Below are 25,306 nucleotides of genomic sequence, written 5' to 3' on the forward strand. Positions count from 1 at the left end.
TCACCTGGGCTGCCATCTTTGATTTGAGAATTGACTCGGACTTCCCCACTTCCTGCTGCATATGGGTGGCTTAGTGAGACTGGTCCTGCAACCTCCAGGAACATGTGACGTGTCCCAGGAGGCTGTGGGCTCATGTGGACATTATTAGCCCCTGCTGCCTTCTTGGATTTGAGAGCTGGCTCTGGCTTCCTGGCTTCCTGCTGCACATGGGTGGCACAGTAAGACTGTTCCTGCAGCCTCCTGGAGCATGTAATGTGTCCCAGGAGGCTGCGGGCTCATGTGGACATCATTAGCCTGTGCCGCCATCTTGGATTTGAGAGCTGGCTTTGACTTCCCAGCTTCCTGCTGCACATTGGTACTGCACATGGGTGGCACAATGAGACCTGCAGGAGGCTGTGGGCTAATGTGGACATCATTCGCCAGTCCTGCCATCTTGGATTTGAGAGCTGACTTTGACTTCCCAGCTGCCCCCTGCACATGCAGGGCACAGTGTGCCCAGTCCTGCAACCTCCTGGAACATGTGATGTGTCCCAGGAGGCTGCGGGCCCATGTGGACATCATTTGCCCATGCCCCTACCTTGGATTTGAGAGCTGGCTTTGACTTCCCAGCTGCCCGCTGCACATGCATGGCACAGTGAGACTGGTCCTGCAACCTCCTGGAACATGTCATGTGTAATAGAAGGCTGCGGGCAAGGAAGAAGAGAACACGAGAAGGACAGTGACATCTAAGTGAAATATAAATTCCACATTTATTAAACTCGGCATGTGCGGGCTCGTGTGGGCATCATTCCCCCATGCCCCCATCTTGGATCTGAGTTCTTGCTTCTCAGCATCTCGCTGCACATGTGTGGCACAGTGAGAGCGGTCCTGTAGCCACCTGTAACATGTGACGTGTCCTAGGAGGATGCCAGGCTCACGTGGATGCCATTCCCCCATGCTGCCATCTTGGATTTGAGAGCCAGCTGTGACTTACTCACTTTCCGCTGCACATGCATGGCACAGTAAGACTGGCCCTGCAGCCTCCTGGAACATGTGACATGTGCCAGGGGGCTGCAGGCTCATGTGGACATCATTCACCTGTGCCGCCATCTTGAATTTAAGAGCTGGCTTGGACTTCCTGGCTTCCCGCTGCACATGCTGGGCATAGTGGGACTGGTCCTGCAACCTCCGTGGACATGTGACGTGTCCCAGGAGGCTAAGGGCAGGGTGGGCTCAAATGGAGATCATTCTCGCCTTGGCAAGAATTAAGGAAGTGAAAGCAGGTATCAAACAAGGTACCCTCTACCCAAATAAAAAAAAATTGGCAGGGCATTCCTTGCCCCAGAGGTGCATTTAACAAGGGGGTGGGTCAATGATAAGCTCCTTGGGGGTAGGAACTGTTGTGAACGTGCAGTTTATAAAGCAAATTGTCGGCACTATATACACTATGTTGTCAAAAGTATCGTGACACCTGCCTTTACACACATGAACTTTAATGGCATCCCAGTCTTAGTCCGTAGGGTTCAATATTGAGTTGGCCCGCCCTTTGCAGCTATAACAGCTTCAACTCTTCTGGGAAGGCCGTCCACAAGGTTTAGGAGATGTGTCTATGGGAATGTTTGACCATTCTTCCAGAAGTGCATTTGTGAGGTCAGGCACTGATGTTGGACAAGAAGGCCTGGTTCGCAGTCTCCACTTTGATTCATCCCAAAGGTATATTATCGGGTTGAGGTCAGGACTCTGTGCAGTCCAGTCAAGTTCCTCCACCCCAAACTCGCTCATCCATGTCTTTATGGACCTTGCTTTGTGCACTGAGGGGCCACCTGCAAACTGTTCCCACAAAGTTGGGAGCATGAAATTGTCCAAAATGTCTTGGTATGCTGACGCCTTAAGAGTTCCCTTCACTGGAACTAAGGGGCCAAGCCCAACCCCTGAACAGCAACCCCCCCACACCATAATCCCCCGTCCACCAAATGATTTGGACCAGTGCACAAAGCAAGGTCCATAAAGACATGGATGAGCGAATTTGGGGTGGAGGAACTTGAGAGTCCTGACCTCAACCAGCAAAAACACCTTTGGCATGAATTAGGGCGGAGACTGCGAGCCAGGCCTTCTCGTCCAACATCAGTGCCTGACCTCACGCATGCGCTTCTGGAAGAATAGTCAAACATTCCCATAGACACACTCCGAAACCTTGTGGACGGCCTTGCCAGAAGAGGTGAGGCTCTTATAGCTGCAATGGGCGGGCCAACTCAATATTGAACCCTATGGACTAAGACTGGGGATACCATTAAAGTTCATGTGTGTGTAAAGGCAGGTGTCCCAATACTTTTGACAATATAGTGTATATGTTATGTCGGCGGGAAGGGGGTTAACATGGGACATAAAACGCTCTAAGGCATGCGCATTACGGCACCACAAAAATGTAAATGGGCCCTAAAAAGCCGAAGCAGGAAGCCTGAGCTGCGCCCTCTGAAGCCCTCGGAATGGGCATTTAAAGGGAAGACCCCGCTTAACAGCCTAATGACGAATGATGGTCCATTTTCTCATTTAAAGTGAAGCGGTAATATTCATTTAGGGGCCGCGTACACACAGACGCACACTAATGAAACCCCCCGGGGGGGGGGGAGGGGGGCTCCGCCATAAGCCACATCTGACCCCGCCGCGGCTGTATATTTACACTGTGAATGCGCTCATTGACCGCCATGTTTTTCCAATTAGACGGCAACATGTGCGCCCGATCAAGGTCCATCATTCAGAATGGGGTCCGCTTGAAAGGCATTAAAATCATTAATTCCCATCAGCCTTCACATCATTCCCAATGTTTTCCCTTCTTGGAACCAACTTGAAATTTAAGACTTTAAACTTTTCCTCAATTTTTTTCCTCTGTTTTTTTTTTTTTTTTTTTTTTAGCTTAAACGTTCGGCTTTTTTTCCCCCCCTTTCTACTGATGTCAGTGAATGGTTTATTATTACTTCTAAACATCGGCTGGGAGCTGGAGAGAAATGAAACAGTTTCATTCAGATGATAGAGGCTGTTTATTGTCTGATCGCTCTGATCTGAGAGCATCCGGGCGAAACGCGTAATTATTCTATCAGAAAATCTATTTTTGGGTGGAATTTCACGTGATGATAGAAGAAAGCCAGAGAAGGGGATTACATTGTGACCTTTCCTCTAAGACAGAGCCGGTCTCCAAACTGCGGCCCGGGGGCCAGGTGCGGCACTTTGCTTGCTTTTATCTGGCCCTTGGGGCACTATTTCATCCACTGATATTAACCATGGGGCACAATTCCTCTCAATGACACCAACCATGGGGCACAATTCCTCACATTGACACCAACGCCAGGGCACGATTTCTCTAAATGACACCACTAAAAATGGGGTACAATGACACCAATGATGGGGCCCAATGACTCTCAATGACATCAACGATGGGGCACAATTCCTCCCAATGACACCAATGATTGGGGCACAACTTCTCTCAATGACACAAACAATGAGGGCCCAATTACACCAACAATGGGGCACAATTTCTCTCCATGAACCAACAATGGAGCCCAATGACACCAATGATGGGGCATAATTACTCCCACTGACACCAATGATGGGACATAATTACTCCCACTGACACCAACGATGGGGCACAGTTTCTCTTAATGACACCAACAATGGGCTCCAATAACATCATTGATGGGGCACAATTCCTGCCAATGACACCAACGATGGGGGAATATTCCTCACAATGACACCAACAATGGGGCACAGTTTCTCTAAATTACACCACCAAAAATGGGACACAATGACATCAGTAATGAGGCACAATTCCGCCGAATGATGCCAACGATGGGGCATAATTCCTCCCACTGACACCAACGATGGGGCACAGTTCCTCTCAATGACACCAACAATGGGGCACAATTCCACATATTGACACCAACAACAGGGCACGATTTCTCTCAATGACACCAAAAAAATGGGGCCCAATGACACCAACGATGGGGCCCAATGACTCTCCATGACATCAACAATGGGGCACAATGACACCAATGATGGGGCACAATTCCTCCCACTGACACCAATGATGGGACATAATTCCTCCCACTGACACCAATGATGGGGCACAGTTTCTCTTAATGACACCAACAATGGGGCCCAAAGACATCACTGATGGGACACAATTCCTGCCAATGACACCAACGATGGGGGGAAATTCCTCACAATGACACCAATGAAGGGGGGATAATTCCTAACAATGACACCAATAATGAGGCACAGTTTCTCTAAATTACACCACCAAAAATTGGGGCACAATGACATCAGTAATGGGGCACAATTCCTCCCAATGATGCCAATGATGGGACACAGTTCCTCTCAATGACACCAACGATGAGGCACAATTCCTCACAATGGCACCAACAATGGTGCGTGGTTTTTCTCTCGATGACACCAACAATTTGGCCCAATGACATCAGTGATGGGGCACAATTCCTGCCAATGACACCAACAATAGGGCATAATTCTTCACAATGACACCAACGATGGGGCCCGATTCCTCTCAATGACACCAAAGATGGGGCACGACTTCTCTCAATGACACAAACAATGAGGGCCCAATTACACCAACAATGGGGCACAATTTCTCTCAATTAACCCACAGCGGGGCCCAGTGACACCAATGATGGGGCACAATTACTCCCACTGAAAAAAAAACAATGGGGCATTATTTTTTCCCGCTGATGTCGGGCTCTTTTTGACTCCCACTGACCACAGTCTGGCCCTCGTAAAGCCTGAAGGACAGTAAACTGGCCCCTTGTTTAGAAGGTTTGGGGACCCCTGATCTAAGACTTTGAACTTCTATACGATTTGAAGCCACTTTTTAAGTCCAAAAATATATTTTAAATGTCTTTTCTAGTTTAGGGCTTGTTCACACCACGAGGTGCGTCCCATTGCACGCTTTTTTTTTTTTTTAAATGATTCCGCACATCGCATTTTTGAGCGCCCAATTCGTTTGAATGGGTGTGCGTGAAACACAAAAGAAGGACGCACCCACCAACGCATGCGCATTTTCTAGATGAGCGCGGGTGCTATTAAGAATTAACTTTATAATAATTTTTTGCCCTTGCTGATCGACTCCAATCTAAGACCAAGTCTATGGAGGAGTAGGATTAGGCCTGCCGGACAGTTTTTCAGGCAGACCTGATCGGCCCCTCCATTCACCCTGATGGATTGGCGGGTGTAAAAGGGATTTGTGTCGGTTTACACCCACCTACCTCCAATCCGATTGGCTAAAAACAAAACAGAAGGGGATCCGCCACCCTCCGTCTCTGTCCGTGTCCACTTTACATAAACTGAGTGGACAAGGACCTGTCATCCGCCCGCTCTGCTCAGGCAGATTCCCTGCTGATCCAAATGGAGTCCGCCCCATGTGACAGAGACCTAAATCGATTGAAAGTTATGGCTTCTTAATCAGTTTCTCATCCTATTGTTTTTTTTCAATCAGATAATAAAATCGGCACCACCATTAGTCCTGATGAAGTCGGATTTGTGCAAAGCCGAAACACGTTGGGGACATCTTCTGAATCTCTCATTCTGAATATATCTCTCATCCTTTTATATACTCTTAAATCTAAAATAAACATGGAGTATGGCCAGCGTTAACCCTGATGAAGGCGGATTTGTGCACGACTGAAATGCATTGGTCATATCTTTTGATCTCTCATTGAGAATAATGCTCTAATCCTTTAATATATATACTCTTAAATCTAAAATAAAAAATGCACTATGGCCACCGTTAGCCCTGATAAAGAAGGATTTATGCATGGCGAAACGCATTGGCCACATCTTCTGTTCTCTCATTGCGAATAATGTTATTATCCTTTTATCTACTGCAATAATAGATGGAATATGGACACTGTTAGCCCTGATGAAGGTGGATTTGTGCACTCCTCAAAATGCGTTGGCCACATCTTCTAATCTCTTGTTGTGAATAACGCTCTCGTCCTTTTATCTACACTTAAACCTAAAATAGTAGATGAAGTTTGGCCACCGTTAGTCCTGATGTAGGCGGATTTGTGCACCGCCGAAACGTGTTGGTCACATCTTCTAATATCTCTTATTGTGAATAACGCTCTCGTCCTTTTATGTACTCTTAAATCTGAAATAATAGATGTAGTATGGCCACCGTTACCGTCACCACACACCCACCTGATGAAGGTGGATGTGTGCACCGCCGAAATATGTTGGCCACATCTTCGGTTCTCTCATTACGAATAATGCTCATATCTAGATATACTATCTATACTATTTTTTATCTACAGTCAGACAATGAAGTTAATGGAAAAGAAAAGAAAACAAACAGAAAAAATAAAAATAAAACCCCCCAAAAAAGGGCAGACTCCATGGACAGCTCAGTCTTTCTCTGCCGCCACTTTTCTATGTTTCTATCTACTCTTAAGTCTAAAATAGTAGATGGAGTATGGCCACCGCTAGCCCTGATGAAAGCAAATTTGTGCACACCACAAAACACGTTGGCCACATCTTCTAATCTCTCATTGCGAATAATGGTCTCATCCTTTTATCTACTCTTGAAGCTTAAATAATAGATGGAGTATGGCCACTGTTAGCCCTGACGAAGACGAATTTGTGCACGGCCGAAATGTGTTCGCCACATCTTTTGCTCTCTCATTGCGAAAAACTCTCTCATCCTGTTATATACTCCTAAACCTGAAATAATAGATGGAGTATGGCCACTGTTAGCCCTGACAAAGGTGGATTTGTGCACACCTCAAAATGCGTTGGCCACGTCTTCTAATCTCTTATTGTGAATAACGCTCTCGTCCTTTTATCTACTCTTAAATCTAAAATAATAGATGAAGTATGGTCACCGTTACCGTCACCACACACCCACCTGATGAAGGTGGATGTGTGCACCGCCGAAACGTGTTGGCCACATCTTCTGATCTCTTATTGTGAATAACGCTCTCATCCTTTTATATACCGTATATACTCGAGTATAAGCCAAGATTTTCAGCCTCTTTTTTGAGGCTGAAAGTGCCCCCCTCGGCTTATACTCGAGTCATCGCCGTCTGCCTGCTCGATCAGCGTGTCGAGCAGACAGACGGCGGCCATTCTACCTTTCAAAAGCCGCGCCTCCGCCTGTGATAGGCAGAACACTCAATTTCCCAGCAGTCAGTGTTCCGCCTATCACGGACATCCGCTCATCCTTGTACTACGGACGAGGATGAGAGGATGTCCGTGATAGGCGGAACACAGACTGCTGGGAAATTGAGTGTTCCGCCTATCACAGGCGGAGGCGGAGGCGCGGCTTTTGAAAGGTAGAATGGCTGGAAGGACGGAGGCTCGGCACGGGACGGAGGAGGCACGGGACGGAGGAGGCACGGGACGGAGGAGGCACGGGACGACGGAGGCACGGGACGACGGAGGCACGGGACGACGGAGGCACGGGACGGAGGCACGGGACTGAGGCTCGGGACACAGGTAGGCTGGACACACAAGGCTGCACAGACACACACACAAGGCTGCACGGACACACACACACAGGGATAGATGGACACACACACAGGGATAGATGGACACACACACAGGGATAGATGGACACACACACAGGGATGGATGGATGGACACACACACAGGGATGGACGGGACACAGGGATGTCTCACCCTCGGCTTATACACGAGTCAATACGTTTTCCAGTTTTTTTGGGGTAAATTGGGGGCCTCGGCTTATATTCGGGTCGGCCTATACTCGAGTATATACGGTACTATCTTTTATCTATAGTCAGACAATAAAGTTAACAGAAAAAGTAAATAAATATAAAAAAAAAAAAGGGCAGACTCGATGGACTGCTCAGTCTTTCTCTGCCGTCACGTTTCTATGTTTCTATATACTCTTAAGTCTAAACTAAATGATGGCGTACGGCCACCGCTAGCCCCAATGAAGGTGGATTTGTGCACACCTCAAAATGTGTTGGCCACATCTTCCGATCTCTTATTGTGAATAACACTCTTGTCCTTGTATCTAGTCTTTAACCACTTCAGCCCCGGACCATTTTGCTGGCCAAAGAACAGACCACTTTTTTGAGATTCGGCACTGTGTCTTTTTTACTGACAATTGCGCGGTCGTGCGACGTGGCTCCCAAACAAAATTGACGTCCTTTTTTTCACAAAAATAGAGCTTTCTTTTGGTGGTATTTGATCACCCCTGCGGTTTTATTTTTTGCGCTATAAACTAAAATAGAGCGACAATTTTGAAAAAAAAAACACATTATTTTTTACTTTTTGCACACACCCACCTGATGAAGGTGGATGTGTGCACCGCCGAAACGTGTTGGCCGCATCTTCTAATCTCTTATTGTGAATAACGCTCTCGTCCTTTTATGTACTCTTAAATCTGAAATAATAGATGAAGTATGGTCACCGTTACCGTCACCACACACCCACCTGATGAAGGTGGATGTGTGCACCGCCGAAACGTGTTGGCCGCATCTTCTGATCTCTTATTGTGAATAACGCTGTCGTCCTTTTATGTACTCTTAAATCTGACATAATAGCTGAAGTATGGTCACCGTTACCGTCACCACACACCCACCTGATGAAGGTGGATGTGTGCACCGCCGAAACGTGTTGGCCACATCTTCTGATCTCTTATTGTGAATAACGCTCTCGTCCTTTTATGTACTCTTAAATCTGAAATAATGGATGGAGCATGGCCACTGTTAGCCCTGATGAAGGCGGATTTGTGCACTGTTGAAACAAGTCGGCCACATCTTCTGATCTCTCATTATGAATAACGCTCTCATCCTTTTATATACTATCTTTTATCTATAGTCAGACAATAAAGTTAACAGAAAAAGTAAATAAATATAAAAAAAAAGGGCAGACTCGATGGACTGCTCAGTCTTTCTTTGCCGTCACTTTTCTATGTTTCTACCGTATATACTCTTAAGTCTAAACTAATAGATGGCGTATGGCCACCGCTAGCCCCAATGAAGGTGGATTTGTGCACACCTCAAAACGTGTTGGCCACATCTTCTGATCTCTTATTGTGAATAACACTCTTGTCCTTGTATCTAGTCTTTAACCACTTCAGCCCCGGACCATTTTGCTGGCCAAAGACCAGACCACTTTTTTGCGATTCGGCACTGTGTCTTTTTTACTGACAATTGCGCGGTCGTGCGACGTGGCTCCCAAACAAAATTTGCATACTTATTTTTTCCCAAAAATAGAGCTTTCTTTTAGTGGTATTTGATCACCCCTGTGGTTTTATTTTTTGCGCTATAAACTAAAATAGAGCAACAATTTTGAAAAAAACGCATTCTTTTTTTACTTTTTGTTATAATAAATATCCCCCAAAAATATATATAAAAAAAATGTTTCCCTCAGTTTAGGCCGATACGTATTCTTCTACATATTTTTGGTAAAAAAAAAAATCGCAATAAGCGATTATTGATTGGTTTGCGCAAAAGTTATAGCATTTACAAAATAGGGGATAGTTTTATGGCATTTTTATTAATAATTTTTTTTTTTTACTAGTAATGGTGGCGATCAGCGATTTTTATTGCGACTGCGACATTATGGCGGACACATCGGACATTTTTTACACATTTTTGGGACCATTGTCATTTATACAGCAATCACTGCTATACAAATGCAGTGATTCCTGTGTAAATGACACTGGCAGTGAAGGGGTTAACCAGTGGGTGGCAGTGTAGGGGTTAAGTGTTCCTAGGGGCGTGTTACTAACTGTTGGGGGGGCTGGGCTTTCATTTAGTGAACACTGATCTCTGCTCCAATCATATGGAACAGAGATCAGCGTCACTTGTTACTAGGCAGAACGGGGAGATGTTGTTTACAACGGCATCTCTCCGTTCAGCCGCCCCGTGAGACGATCGCGGGTATGCCCGCGGCGGCGATAGAGTCCATGGGACCCGCGACCGGACTCACGGGGGTCCCGACCAGCACGCAAGCGCGCCGCCGGCGGTGCGCTCCCGATGGCAGGGCGGCATTAAAGATTGGACGTACCTGTACGCCAATATGCCTGCCCGTGCCATTCTGCCGACGTACATCGGCGTGCGCTGGCCGGGAACTGGTTAATCTAAAATAGTAGATGAAGTATGGCCACCATTAGTCCTGAGGAAGGCGGATTTGTGCCCCGCCGAAATGTGTTGGCCACGTCTTCTGATCTCTTAATGTGAATAACGCTCTCATTCTTCTATCCACACTTAAATCTGAAATAATAGATGGCGTATGCCCACCGTTAGCCCTGATGAAGGCGGATTTGTGTACCACCGAGACGCGTCGGCCATATCTTCTGATCTCTTTATTGAAAATAACGCTCTCATCATTTTATCTACTCTAAAATCTGAAATAATAGATGGCGTATGGCCACTGTTAGCCCTGATGAAGGTGGATTTCTGCACACCTCAAAATGTGTTGGCCACATCTTCTGATCTCATATTGTGAATAACGCTCTTGTCCTTTTATCTACTCTTTAATGTAAAATAGTAGATAAAGTATGGCCACCGTTAGTCCTGATGAAGGAGGATTTGTGCACCGCCGAAATGTGTTGGCCACTTCTTCCGATCTCTCAATGTGAATAACGCTCTCATTCTTTTATCCACACTTGAATCTGATAATAACAGATGGAGTATGGGCACCGCCAGCCCTGATGAAGGCGGATTTGTGCACCAGCGAAATGCGTCGGCCACATCTTCTGATCTCTTTATTGCGAATAACGCTCTCATTCTTTTAACTACTCTTAAATCTGATATAATAGATGGTGATCACCCAACCAGCGAGCTATAGACAAAGTGGAAGATTGATTTCCCCGAGTCAGCCTTGGCTCCGTCTATATTAACCTGAGGGGGAACCACTCATTTCATCTAGAAGCAATCTTTTTATGCCTTTGATCCTTGTTCCGTAGCATCAGAGACATATTTTCTTCCAAAAAAGCATTCAAGCAGCAGGAGACAAAAGTAATTAAAGCCGGGGCTATCTTGGCACATCTGGAGCGCGGGGCGGCTGACGGAGGACCTGCACTGCATTCTATCATTGGAATATTAACACGGAGAAGAGATTCCGCCAGCCAGGAAACCGACAACAGACACAGAACTGCACTGACCTCTCCTCAGCTCTCCTCTGCAGTTCTTCAAATCCATTATGGCCCCGAACGACGTGATCAATCTTTGGAGAGAGAGAGAGAGAGAGAGAGAGAGAGAAGGGGAAATGCAAATGAATTTAAGTGGAAGAGACATCGCTTTTCATTTCGAAACGCATAATGAATATAATCTATTTATCTGCAGAAAGAGCCATTTAGAAAGTGCTGAGGAAGTCGCCATTTCCATAAAATTCACCTTAGATCAGCAGAACCCAGGAAAGGAAAAATACAATTTATTTATTTTATTCATTCTTCTCGTTCTCGTACTATTTTTTTTAAATGTTATTTATGAAACTGGATGTAAACCCTTCTATATACCCAGTGAAGGGACTATCCTCAGGCGACACACAGAGATGAAAAAAATCCTTCTACTGAAGTTGTACCTGTGTATCTGTAGGCCCTCTCTCCTCTACAGCTCTTCAAAGTACAGCATTTAAACAGCATTTCACAGCTCCATAAGGTAGGGGGCGGGGGAACTGATGCCACGCACTGCACAGCATAGAACAGAGAGCTTAGTGTAATATGAGACCTGAGTAAAAGGACACCCCCCCACACACACACACACAGTCTGATAGGGAAACATGCATAGCTCAGGCTGTCAATCACCTGTGTTGGAACAGAGGTAGGCCATCTCCGGGGATTGTCTGGTGTTAGCACAGACCAGTGGTCTCCAAACTGTGGCCCGCAGGCCGGATACGGCCCTTTGCTTTAAGTTATCCTGCCCTTGGGGCACTATTCCTTTCACTGACATTAGTGATGAGGCTTCCCACTGACCACCAATGCAAAGAGCATCCTTCCCACTGACCACCAATGCAAAGAGCATCCTTCCCACTGACCACCAATGCAAGGAGCATTCCCCCCACGATTACTAATGTAAGGAGCATTCTTCCCACTGACCACCAATGCAAAGAGCATCCTTCCCACTGACCACCAATGCAAAGAGCATCCTTCCCACTGACCACCAATGCAAGGAGCATTCCCCCCACCGATTACTAATGTAAGGAGAATTCTTCCCACTGACCACCAATGTAAGGAGTATACACACATACACACATTTTTGTTTCATTTTATGTACACCAGAGCTCATATTTTAATTCTTGTATTTCAAGGATGTTCAAAATGTCTTGAAATCAAGAATTTTTTACTAAGATTTCGTCTCTCAATTGCTACTAAAAAACCCCATTGGGATTTCTCCAAATCTTTTTCAAATTCTTCCCACTGACCACCAATGTAAGGAGAATTCTTCTCACTGATCACCAATGTAAGGAGCATTCTTCCCACTGACCACCAATGTAATGAGTATTCTTCTCACTGACCACCAATGTAAGGAGCATTCTTCTCACTGATCACCAATGTAAGGAGCATTCTTCCCACTGACCACCAATGTAAGGAACATTCTTCCCACTAATCACCAATGTAAGGAGCATTCCACCCACCGATCACCAATGTAAGTAACATTCTTCCCACTGACCACCAATGTAAGGAGCATTCTTCCCACTGACCACCAATGTAAGGAGCATTCTTCTCACTGACCACCAATGTAAGGAACATTCTTCCCACTGACCACCAATGTAAGGAGCATTCTTCCCACTGATCACCAATGTAAGGAACATTCTTCCCACTGATCACCAATGTAAGGAACATTCTTCTCACTGATCACCAATGTAAGGAACATTCTTCCCACTGATCACCAATGTAAGGAACATTCTTCCCACTGATCACCAATGTAAGGAACATTCTTCCCACTGATCACCAATGTAAGGAACATTCTTCCCACTGACCACCAATGTAAGGAACATTCTTCTCACTGATCACCAATGTAAGGAACATTCTTCTCACTGATCACCAATGTAAGGAACATTCTTCTCACTGATCACCAATGTAAGGAACATTCTTCCCACTGACCACCAATGTAAGGAACATTCTTCTCACTGATCACCAATGTAAGGAACATTCTTCTCACTGATCACCAATGTAAGGAACATTCTTCCCACTGACCACCAATGTAAGGAACATTCTTCTCACTGATCACCAATGTAAGGAACATTCTTCCCACTGATCACCAATGTAAGGAACATTCTTCCCACTGATCACCAATGTAAGGAACATTCTTCCCACTGATCACCAATGTAAGGAACATTCTTCCCAATTTTTCTTTATTAAAAGTCTTGCAATCAATAATCATAAAATCACAATATATAAATATACATAAATATATACATATTTACATAAATTAAAATAAATATAGCAAATCTGCTCTCAAACCAAAAAAATACTTTAAGCAATAACATAAATCCTATTACGACTCACACCATTACACCAGACATCAAACTTGTGAGGTTAAGAAACAATCCCGCACCCATTATGCATGCAGCCCTTCTTCAAAAAGAAGATACTAACCAACAAAAGCTAAGGGAGTGAAAGAAACAGAAAAAGAAAAGAGCTCCTCACCCAGAGATGGGCAGTTCACCAAAGGCAAGTCTGATATTCCTCCACGCCCTTATCCAGACTGCCCGAGGCTCCCTGCCCTTCTCAAGACCCCGAATTTTCCCAACCTCACCCAGAATATCGTGCACCACCACCTCAACAGAGAGGACTTTCTTCCGCAGGGTAATCTGGCACCGTGCATTCCATGTGAAGTAACGGACAACTATACTAACTAAAAACAGTGTATCCAAATCAAAATCCCAGTGAGTCGGGAATGCCCCATACACCCACTCCGCATAACTCATGCGATAGAAAAAGGGGATGCCTAGAGCCCTCCCCACCCTTTTATACACCTCTATGTTAAAGGGACACTGGAGCAAAAAGTGGTCCATAGACTCCACTTTACCAACACACTCCGCTCTAGGACAATCCCGATCATCCACAGGGCGATGCTTCAAGTTCCCTCTCACATACAGCCTTCCATGGAAGGCGAGCCAGGCTTGATCCCTAAACTTCAAGGGGATTCTTTCTAAATTGATTAAACGCAACCCCTCCCTCATTACAGAGCCTGGGCAATCCCTTAAGGCCAGTGACACACTGAAAGCAGAGCCCAAAATCCTCTTCTCCAGAAGCTTCCTGGGGAGGGACTTGATATCCTCCACTGTCACCTGCCACTGCCGAAGTATTTTCAGACACGGGGCAACATAAGCCGGGAGCTTGCCATGTCGGACTCTCAGACTTTTCACTGGCCCGCCATCTTCCCAGCATCGCAGAAAAGGCCTAAAACAAGATTGAAAAATACCCACCCATCCCGGCGGGTTCTCTGCTAGCATGTTACCAAGATTGTACTTTAAAAACAGCAGAGAAAAGAAAACTATTGGGTTGACCATTCCTAGGCCACCCTCCCGCCTAGACAGGCAAGTTACATTGCGTTTGATCAGGTTCAGCCTACTTCCCCATAACAGTTGGAATAAACAGCTGTACACCCTTGCATAGAGAGATACTGGCAAGATACAGACGAAGCTGACATATAAAAAAATTGGGACCAGGTACGTTTTGATCAAGTCCACCCTCTCCCTCAATGAAAGCTTCCATTTCTTCCAACTTGCTACTTTGGCATTGGCACACACCAACCTGCTTTCCCAATTTCGATGACCATAGTCACCAGGACCAAATTTGATGCCCAACACTTTAATTTCCTGCTGGGGCTCTGGGAAGGCATCCGGAAGTTCGAAGCTTTCACCTTCATCACCCATCCAGAAAACTTCACTCTTTTCATGGTTGACTTTAGAACCAGAAGCCTCCGTGTACTGCTCTATCATAGAGACCACCTCCTGCGCCTCCTCCGTTCCAGAGACAATAACAGACACATCATCGGCATAGGCCACGACCTTCAAAGGTGGCACACCAGCAATGCCCATAGGCACCCCGCACAAAGATCCACACTCTAGCCTTCTTATGAAGGGGTCGATTGCGAATACATATAACAGGGGGCTCAGAGGACATCCCTGGCGCACACCAGAGCCAACCTCAAAAGGCCGTCCAACCCAACCATTAACCAGTGGGAAGCTCTCAGCCCCTTTATATAATGTCTTCAGCCAATCTATAAACCTCCCCTGCAGGCCGTATCTACCAAGTAGCAAATACAGGTACTCGTGATTGACTATCAAAAGCCTTCGCCTGATCCAATGCCAGCAAGTACTTTCTCCATCCAGCAGCCCTGCATCGTTCCAAAGCCTCCCGGACAGCTAAAACCGCTGAAAAGGTACTTCTACCTTGGACCGAGCAGTGCTGATGACTGGACAACAAATCGCCTGCCACTGACGACAAGCGCCAAAAAAGAATCTTCGCCAAGATCTTTCTATCAACATTGAGAAGACTGATGGGGCGCCAGTTCTCAATCATTGAGGGGTCTTTACCTTTTGACAGAAGAATGACAGCGGATTGCCTCATGGAGGGAGGGAGCGAACCCTCTTCTAGACAGCTGTTATAAACCTCCGCTAAAAAGGGAGCCAGAATGGACTTAAAACACTTGTAGAATTCAGCTGTCAACCCATCTGGCCCAGGCGATTTTTTGGTAGCCAGCTTCTCTATAGCATGAACTACCTCATCCACTGAAATTGGTTCTGTCAAATCCATCAAAGGCAATGTACCATTTCCCAATCCTGGAGTAGAATCCAGAAAGCTTTCCATCTTGTCCCGACAAAGGTCCTTTCTTCCTAGAAGATCTGCATAATATGATCTGAAGATCTCCAGGATCCCTGATCTGGACTTCACCAGGGAACCCGTACTATCCCTCAGGCCTATGACCGTCTTAACTGCTATGCCTTGCTTACAGTTCTGGTAAGGATCAGGCGAGTGATATTTTCCATAATCCCTCTCCAGAACCAAGGAGGCATGCCGGTCGTATTGACACTTTCTAAGAAGAAACTTCACCTCAGAGATCTCCCCTGGATCTCCTCTATACGAGACAAGATGATCAAGCTTCCTCCGCAAATGCTGGTAGGCAATGTACATACCAAGCTGCTGCTTCTTACTTATGGCCTTGAAAAGTCCAATCGCCCTTTGTTTCACAAGTTCCCACCACTCTGACTTACTGCTGCAAAAGTCCAGAATAGAAACCTGTGCCTGGAAAAAATCCTCAAAGGATTGTCTTACCTCTACGTCTTCCAGGAGAGCCGAATTCAGTTTCCAGGTACCCCTTCCCCTGGGTGGAGTGTCCGAGGCATTCAGAGTCACAGACAGCATACAGTGGTCAGAGAACTCCACCGCCCTCAACTCAGGAGCCGAAAAAGCAGAGTTCTCCTTTAAAAAAAACCTATCTATCCTACTCTGACTATTCCCTCTCTGAAATGTGAATCCCGTGCTGCCAGGGCAGTGCTTAATATGCACATCTACCAGGCCTGCTTGTCTCACCATATCTCTAAGAAAAACGCTATCGTACGCCAGCCTGTCTATGGAGCCTCTCCTGTCTTCAGGCCTAATTATGGTGTTAAAATCACCTCCAAAGACAACCTGCTGGGACGTAAAAAGGAAGGGCTTGATCTCTGTGAGGAGGCATTTCCTGCCCCATCTTGACTGCGGTCCATAGATATTAATCAGGTGCAGGTCCTGCCCCCTAACAGAGACGTCCAAGACCATGCATCTCCCAATCTCTACCTCAATTACCCGCCGGCACGTTACCATATCGGTTTTAAAAAGGACCGCAACTCCGCTGCAGGGCTCTGCCGCAAGAGACCAAAAGGAGGGACCGCATCTCCACTCCCTTTTTGCTAGATGGACATCGGCCAAAGTATTGAGCCAGGTCTCTTGCAAAAATAAAATCTCGGCATCAAACTCGCTGAGCAAAAATAAGGCAATATCACGAGCTCTTGCAGATTTCATGCTGGCGACATTAATGGTCGCCACCTTTATCGGAGTGGGAACTGCCATCAGGATGATTGGGGTAGTCGTTTCTTAACCTTTGCCACACTCTCATCACCAGAAACAGCTCTCTTCAAACTATGTGACTCCCCCTCATCCATGGATGATAAGGAAAAAGATACATCAGACATCCCATCACCTGACAAAACTGAAAAGGTCTTGCCAAGAGGAACCCCTCCTGGGTCCGACTCTGAGGAAGAAATTAACACCTTATTTGTCTTCCTCTTCTTCTTTTTCTTCCTCCTAAACGTCTCCCACCCCTCATCATCCGAATCCCCCCCAACAGAGGGTGAGACATGGGATATGGACACCCTTCCATCAGCCCCACCCCCATCCAGCACCCCCACACTCCCCTGACCACATTTGCGCTGCCGAGGGACAGGGACTGGAGGCTGAGAAGGAAGATCCGCTAAACCTGCCCCCCCAGCAGCCTCCGCTAGTCTGGAGGACCTACGTACAGCAGGAATAGGGACCACCACATGGGGGACAGACTTAGGGACCACATCACTAGAGGGAACAGAATCTGAAACAACAGATGGAACTGACACAGGAGGGACAGACTCAGGGACCACATTACCAGGGGAAACAGAACCTGAAACAGATGGAACAGACACAGGAGGGACAGACTCAGGGACAACATTACCAGGGGAAACAGAACCTGAAACAGATGGAACTGACACAGGAGGGACAACAACAGTTACAGCGGCCTCATCCTCCTTATCCAGCCTCTGCAGCTCAGCCTCCAATCCTGGCAAGTTATGTAAAGCCTCTGGACACTTACTGTAAGGATGGCCAAGCTTTTGGCACAGATTGCACTGAATTTGGGTACAATCCTTTGCCAAATGGTCCAGATCCTGGCATAGCGAACACTTTTTACGGTTGCAGGTAGAGGCAAAATGACCCTTTTCACCACATTTATTACAAACTTTGGGCTGTCCCTGGTAGAATATAGTCAGCCGATCTCTTCCCAGAAAAGCAGAACAGGGCAGATGTTGGACTACATTGCCCAGCACTCCCAATTTTAGCGACACTGTCCAGGCCCCTGTCCATATGCCATGTTCATCCAGGACCTTCCGCAGTGGAGTGAGGACCTCACCATATCGGCGTAGCCATACTATTAAATCAGCCTCTGGTATGGATTCGTTGCGCACCAGGATGGTCACCGATTTTATCAGAGGTTGCCTGGAAATCACCTTTGGCACCAAACCACTCCACTGCGGAAGGCCCTGGTACCTCCTATGTCGCTCCCAAAATAAGTCCAACCCCTCAGGTTTTACAAAAGATAAATCAAATTCATAACTCCCCACTGGGCAAATCAAAGCAAAAATATCCACAGCTTTAAACCCCATTTCCAAAATCAACTCAGCCACCCTCCCCCTCACTGGTGGGGTCCCCTCCCCCTCGAACTGAACCACATTTCTCCTCCTGTACCCACCACCAAACTTCCCAAAATTGTGACCACCAATATTTACAAAATTCCCCCCACCCTCCTTGGTGCGACTCCCCAAAACAGATGCATAACTCCCCATATTCCTCCCAACAGAAGAGACATTTGTTTGTTTTGAACTGTCTGAGACATCTTTAGCAGATATCGATTGTACAGATTTGGTCTGTACAATCGACGAGTCTTTCCTCTGAGCAGAGAGAGAAATGTCATTTTTATTTTTCCCAGCAGTATTAACCCCTCCACCATCACCACCACCACCCACCACATTCATTGTTTTATCATGACTGTCATTGTTAATACTTGCTGGTATATTCACATGTCCTGCAGTCTTCCCAGCAGTGTCAGTTCCCACTGCTGTGCTGGTGGAATCTTCATCTGGCCTGTTCTCTTCCATCAGGACAGGACTTTCTGCAGAGGACAGTGCAGGCTGGACTGACACATCCATGGCTTCCATTGCACATGGTGCAGAATTCTGATCCCCTCCCCCAACAGCATCAATCAGCTCTGCTGGAACACAGAGAGGCTCAGGTGACGCAATCACATTGCAGGTGTCAGACACAGTGTGTGAAACAGCAAACTTGATAGAGGGACTACAGGTCTCAGCACATGCAGGTGCAGCAACATCCATGTTCAGGGGATTTGGTGCAGGTTCATCCTCATTCCCTGGCTGATTCTTCTGCACATCCACAGGGACCTCTGATGGGTCATCACAAACGGTAAACTTGCCTCCTCTCAGGGGGGATTCCATCCGCTGGATGAAGGTCAGGGTGCCATTCTCACTCTCAACCCCCTGGCTGGTTGCCGCCGGCGATTCCAAGGCCTTACATGGGGGGAGAGGAGCAGAGGCAGATGGACCCGGGTCATCCATATCCTGAGGCTGATCCACTGAACACGCTGAGGACTGGCTGACAAACCTTCTCTCATTTTCAAATTTTTCTTTAAATGCACCACTCTTATCCTTCAACTTCTCGAACAATAAAGTTTGCTGCTTCACCTTTTCTTCCAAATCCTGTAGCTCAGGCTTCATGGCGGTGTGATTCTTACTCCAGGCCTGGAAGTATTTGGCTTTGAAGTTCTTAAGCTCCGCTCTCAAAACTTTCAGCTTCTCCTCCGCTCTCCCAATCGCCCTAAAGCGATTAACAACCTTAAGGCTGAAAACACTGGCATCCATACCAGGGCCCGGACCCACAGACAGATCCTCCACCTCCTCCTCACTGGGCCCCGTGTCATCAGGGGGATCCATCTCAGGGCCTCCCCCAGGATCAGGCATTATTCCTGGGCCAAGCTAGCAGGCAAGGCCCAGGCTTGAAAAATGGGTGGTTCTCACAGAGAGCTCTTTGGGTGTGTCCTCCTCCTCCTTCTCACTGATCACCAATGTAAGGAACATTCTTCCCACTGATCACCAATGTAAGGAGCATTCTTCCCACTGACCACCAATGTAAGGAACATTCTTCCCACTGACCACCAATGTAAGGAGCATTCTTCCCACTGACCACCAATGTAAGGAACATTCTTCCCACTGACCACCAATGTAAGGAGCATTCTTCCCACTGACCACCAATGTAAGGAACATTCTTCCCACTGATCACCAATGTAAGGAACATTCTTCTCACTGACCACCAATGTAAGGAACATTCTTCTCACTGATCACCAATGTAAGGAGCATTCTTCTCACTGACCACCAATGTAAGGAACATTCTTCTCACTGATCACCAATGTAAGGAACATTCTTCTCACTGACCACCAATGTAAGGAGTATTCTTCTCACTGATCACCAATGTAAGGAACATTCTTCCCACTGACCACCAATGTAAGGAACATTCTTCCCACTGACCACCAATGTAAGGAACATTCTTCTCACTGATCACCAATGTAAGGAACATTCTTCTCACTGATCACCAATGTAAGGAGCATTCTTCTCACTGACCACCAATGTAAGGAACATTCTTCTCACTGATCACCAATGTAAGGAACATTCTTCTCACTGACCACCAATGTAAGGAGTATTCTTCTCACTGATCACCAATGTAAGGAACATTCTTCCCACTGACCACCAATGTAAGGAACATTCTTCCCACTGACCACCAATGTAAGGAACATTCTTCTCACTGATCACCAATGTAAGGAACATTCTTCTCACTGATCACCAATGTAAGGAACATTCTTCCCACTAACTGCCAATGTAAGGGGTGTTTTTCCCACTGTTTATTTAAGGAGTTTCCTTCCCACTGATCACCAATGTAAGGAACATTCTACCCACTAGTCATGTGCGATTAGTTTCCTACAAAACGAAAATTCGTACAAATTTCTGGAAATTCGTACATTCGTACCAATCCGAAATACAAATTTTTATGCATACGAATTCCGTACGAAATACAAAATTTTGTTTACGAATTTCGGATCCAAATTCATAACGAAAATTCGTAATTAACGAAAAGTTAACGAACCTAAAAGTTAAAACCCCAGGAAGTCAGCACAGCACTGTGGGAATTTCCCTATGGGAATTTCTATGCTTACGAATTTCATAAGAAATTTCTTTAACGAATTTCGGATCCAAATTAACAGAAACATGACTGGTGTTTTGTTCACCAATCAGAGGAAGTCAGCACAGCACGGGGATGGTGGGAACCCCTCATAATTATAAATTCATCATAACAAACTTACATTATTTTAACGGAAACTTTACGAATCTAACGAAAATTCGTATTTCGTACGAATCCGAATTGAATTTCGTACACGAAATACGAAATGCGATTTTTTATTTTCCGTATGAAATGAAACGGAACGAAACAAAACTAATTTTTTGACAGGGCCCATGTCTATTACCCACTGATTACCGTATTTTCCGGCGTATAAGACGACCTTTTACATGTAATAAAACTGGGTCAGCCCCTCGGATGCCTGCTTGGTGTTCGGTAATACTGTATGTAGCTTCGGCTACATACAGTATACACCGCTGAACAGGGGCGGACTGACAACTCATGGGGCCCCCGGGCAATAGGAAATTATGGGGCCCCCAAGCAATAGATTATGGGCCACACAGTATACACACACACACACACACACACAGACACGCAATATACACACAGTATACACACACACAGACACGCAATATACACACAGTATACACACACACACACACACACACAGACACGCAATATACACACAGTATACACACACACACACACACACACACAGACACGCAATATACACACAGTATACACACGCAGAATACACACACAGAATACACATACACAAACTGAAAAGGTACTGGAGAGGCGGGGCAGATATAATCTTGGGATTTTTAAAACACAGATTTTTACATACTGCCCCTGGTTTTATTGAGGCTGGCAACCCTGATGGGGCCCCTTAGGGGCATGGGGCCCTCGGGCAGTGCCCGAGTGCCCGAATGGTCAGTCCACCCCTGCCACCGAGTCAATCCTGGTGAGCGTGAAAATCAAACAGATGGTGTTGCGCTACCTGAACTAGATATAAATATAAATATAAAGAGCCTAGTACTGGAACAAATAAAATCTAGCTATAAATCAACTAGCCTGTCTTAAATAGAAATTAAGGTGCCTTGTGCTAGTGTATTATAAAACTTAAATTCCAGAAATCATGTGTTTATATATCAACATAAGTAACTAAGTAAAAAGAAAAAATGTTCCATAAAGTGCAAATGTTAAAACGTGCAATTCATAGTGCATGAAAAAAAATAGTAAAATACAGTCTTTAGTGAAATTAAATAAAGTGACAGTGATAATTGGTTCCGTAATCTTCTTAAAAAATATAAAAAAAATATATTAAATATGTATATAAGACAGTCTATATAAAAGCTGAAATAGGTGCTAAGTGACTTGTTCAGTGCTTCTCAAGAAGAAAAACAGGTGCCAGCAATCGTGCTGTAATTTCTGTGTCTCCAGTATACACGGCACACTAGGTGAAATGGCCCCTTACCTTACTGCTGTAAGGTAAACAGCAAATCAAGCAGCAAAAACAAGGGTCCAGGGATTCTATCCCAATTCCTAGCAGGTGGATATTGGTCCCCTCAGGTAGGTATTTTTCCTCTCAGATAGTTTCCATATAGATCTTTGGCTTCAGTATAACTCCCAGAGGTCTCATAGGAAAGATAGAGGTACACTCGGATGGTGAAGTACGTTCGTAAAATTTATTGTAACGATATATAAAAAGAGGTACTCACAAACATACGATAAAATACAGCTTTAAAAACGGACGAGCAATCCGCTCGTGTATGCGAACGTCACTTCCGGTATCCTCGTTCCATCCAATCCTGGTGAGCGATGTATTCAAATGAATACAGAGCCTGCTCGGATTGGAGTAACAACCTCTACCAATCCAAGCAGGCTACTCTGTATAGCATGCTCGGATTGGCTTTGAGAGTCAGAGCGGCGCGGGCTGATGATGTTACAGCCTCTGCCAATCCAAGCAGGCTTTGTATTCATTCATAGAATACATCGCTCGCCGTGATTGGCTCCAGCAAAAGCAGGAAGAAGGAAGAAATATGAAGCTTCGGAAGTCGGGTCGTCTTATATGGTAAGTACAGTTTTAAAAGCATTAGGGGGTCATCTTATATGCCGGGTCGCCTTATACACTGGCAAATACGGTACCAACGTAAGGGTCATCCTTCCCACTGACCATCAGTGTAAGGAACATTCTACCAACCCATTACCAATGTAAGGAGCGTGTATATAGACCACCGCTGACTGTAATTACCACTATTCACATTGCATGGCTTTTGGTACATTTTTTGCTCCAAATTCAGGGCATTCGAACATCTCAGATGTTTGCTTCTAGCTTTTCAAAACCGAATCTGCGATGTTCGTGATGAACGCAGTGCTTTCCCAAACAGGACAACGGTGCTTTTAATTTTTTGTTTTCTTTTTATACACGGTCAGTTTAATGGGTTAAAACAAGATCCCAAATGTTCAGTTCCACTTTTTTGGGTCCCGTTGTATTGTATCCCTTGTAGAACCAAAAGTCCTGCTACCACCATCAAGCACCTGTTATGCACCGACTACGCATAGGTCAACCTTACAGTATACCAATCTCCCATAGGTGGGCCAGCTTGGCTCTTCCCTTGGAGTATAGTTTGTACATGCTCCAATATTGGGCCATTTTTCTTTTTTCTTTTTTCTTAGCACTACAGAATTATATCCGAAACAATAAACCAGATGGCAGAGATCACGTTACATTTAAATTATTGAGGTGGATAAGAAAACAGCAAATGAGTTTGTCTGAAAGGTCTTTGTACCCTGCGTGTTCATTAATCATTTTAAAACCAAAATCAATAGCTGTACATTGCAGATGCTACGGCTCGTACATCTCGTTATCTGACTCACACAGGATTATCTAACGGGCATGACTAACAATCTATATTTTATGCCAGAAGTCAATTTGCAGCAGTCAATTCGTGTAGCTTTTGTGGCATTTGAGGATCTTGTAAAAATGTGAAGCTATCTCCTGATTTTCCAGTACATCCATCATGGACCCCACAAGTCACCGGGCATGGTCACCGGGCTGGGGCAACTACAGACCTGAGACTATGCTCCCAAAATCAATTAGAGCTATCCTACAACCACAATAAAATAAATAAACAATTGTATGTTATAGTCCAGCAAATGAAGTGTGCCCTGATATGCAAATACTGACCATCATAGTGACTGGCCAGTAGCTGGTTACTGATGGCCCCTCTTACTAATTAACTTCTAGTCAATCACTATGATGGCCACTTTCACTTACCAGCTACTGGCCAATCACTATGATGGTCACCTTTACTAACCAGTTTTTGGCCAATCACTTTGATGGCCACTTTCACTAACTAGCTACTGGTCAATCACTACGATGGCCACCTTCACTAACCAGTTTTTGGCCAATCACTTTGATGGCCACTTTCACTAAACAGTTTCTAACCAATTACTAAGATGGCCAGCCTCACTAACCAGTTGCTAGCTGATCACTATGATGACCACCCTTACTAACTAGCTACTGGCCAAAACTATGAAGGCCGCCCTCAATTACCATTTACTGGCCAATCACTAGGATAGTTACCCTCAATAACCAGCTACTGGCTGATGACTATGATGGCCACCCTCACTAACTAGCTACTAGCCATAACTATGATGGCTAGTGATGGCCGAACGGTTCGCCCGGCGGTCGTTTCGCGGCGAATTTCCGACATTCGCGGTCCGCACGTTCGAACGCCTTTTTCCGTCGTTCGCCGCGGCGGACTTACGTGTTTAATGTATACAAGAACTTTAACCTTTGGTGACACGTTTATCATGTGATACAGGACAGCCAATTGAGACATGACAGCACATGGACACTTGTACATTCCCCCTAACCTATAAATACACCCGATCCGGTGGCCATTTTACATTCTTTCTTCTGTTAAGATAGGGACAGGTTCCTGTGTGGAGTAGGGAGAGATAAACCACTAGCTATTTGGTACACAAAAGTTCTTTTCAGGACTGGTATAGGTGTTAGGTGTTGATAGGTTTGCTGTGCTGCTGATTCTTGCAGCAGCCTGAGTGTCTTTTGTTAGTTTAGAGAAAGGGAAAGGACGGTGTATGCTACAGGGACAGCCAGATTAGTCTTTCATCATCATCATCATCATCATCATCATTAGCTGTTACTATCAAGGTCCACAAAAGAGCTGTTCCAGTAACCACTAATCGTTCTCTTTTTTTGCCAATTTGTATAGGGACAGGAAGGAAGCAGTGTTGTCAGGCAGTGAGGGTAATTTTAAAGACTTGCTGTTATTATTAGTTCCACAAAGGTTCTTTTCAGGACTGGTATCAGTGGTACAGTAATAGGCTTGTACATGTATAATATTC

General features: G+C 45.6%; 1 protein-coding gene across 4 annotated transcripts in view; it reads right to left on the bottom strand.

Annotated features, from left to right (window-relative positions):
* FGGY (FGGY carbohydrate kinase domain containing) overlaps positions 1 to 25,306 on the bottom strand; it is a 381,065-nt gene that overhangs the window by 104,022 nt on the left and 251,737 nt on the right. For all 4 annotated transcript variants that reach the window (XM_077450606.1, XM_077450605.1, XM_077450604.1 and 1 more), the window contains exon 10: positions 11,120 to 11,181. In XM_077450606.1, coding sequence (XP_077306732.1) covers positions 11,120 to 11,181 — 62 coding nt within the window. The remainder of the gene's footprint in view (positions 1 to 11,119; positions 11,182 to 25,306) is intronic.

This window comes from Lithobates pipiens, unplaced genomic scaffold, assembly GCF_037356315.1.
Source record: "Lithobates pipiens isolate NorthernLeopardFrog02 unplaced genomic scaffold, aLitPip1_a1.2 Scaffold_23, whole genome shotgun sequence".
Lineage (NCBI taxonomy): Eukaryota > Metazoa > Chordata > Amphibia > Anura > Ranidae > Lithobates > Lithobates pipiens.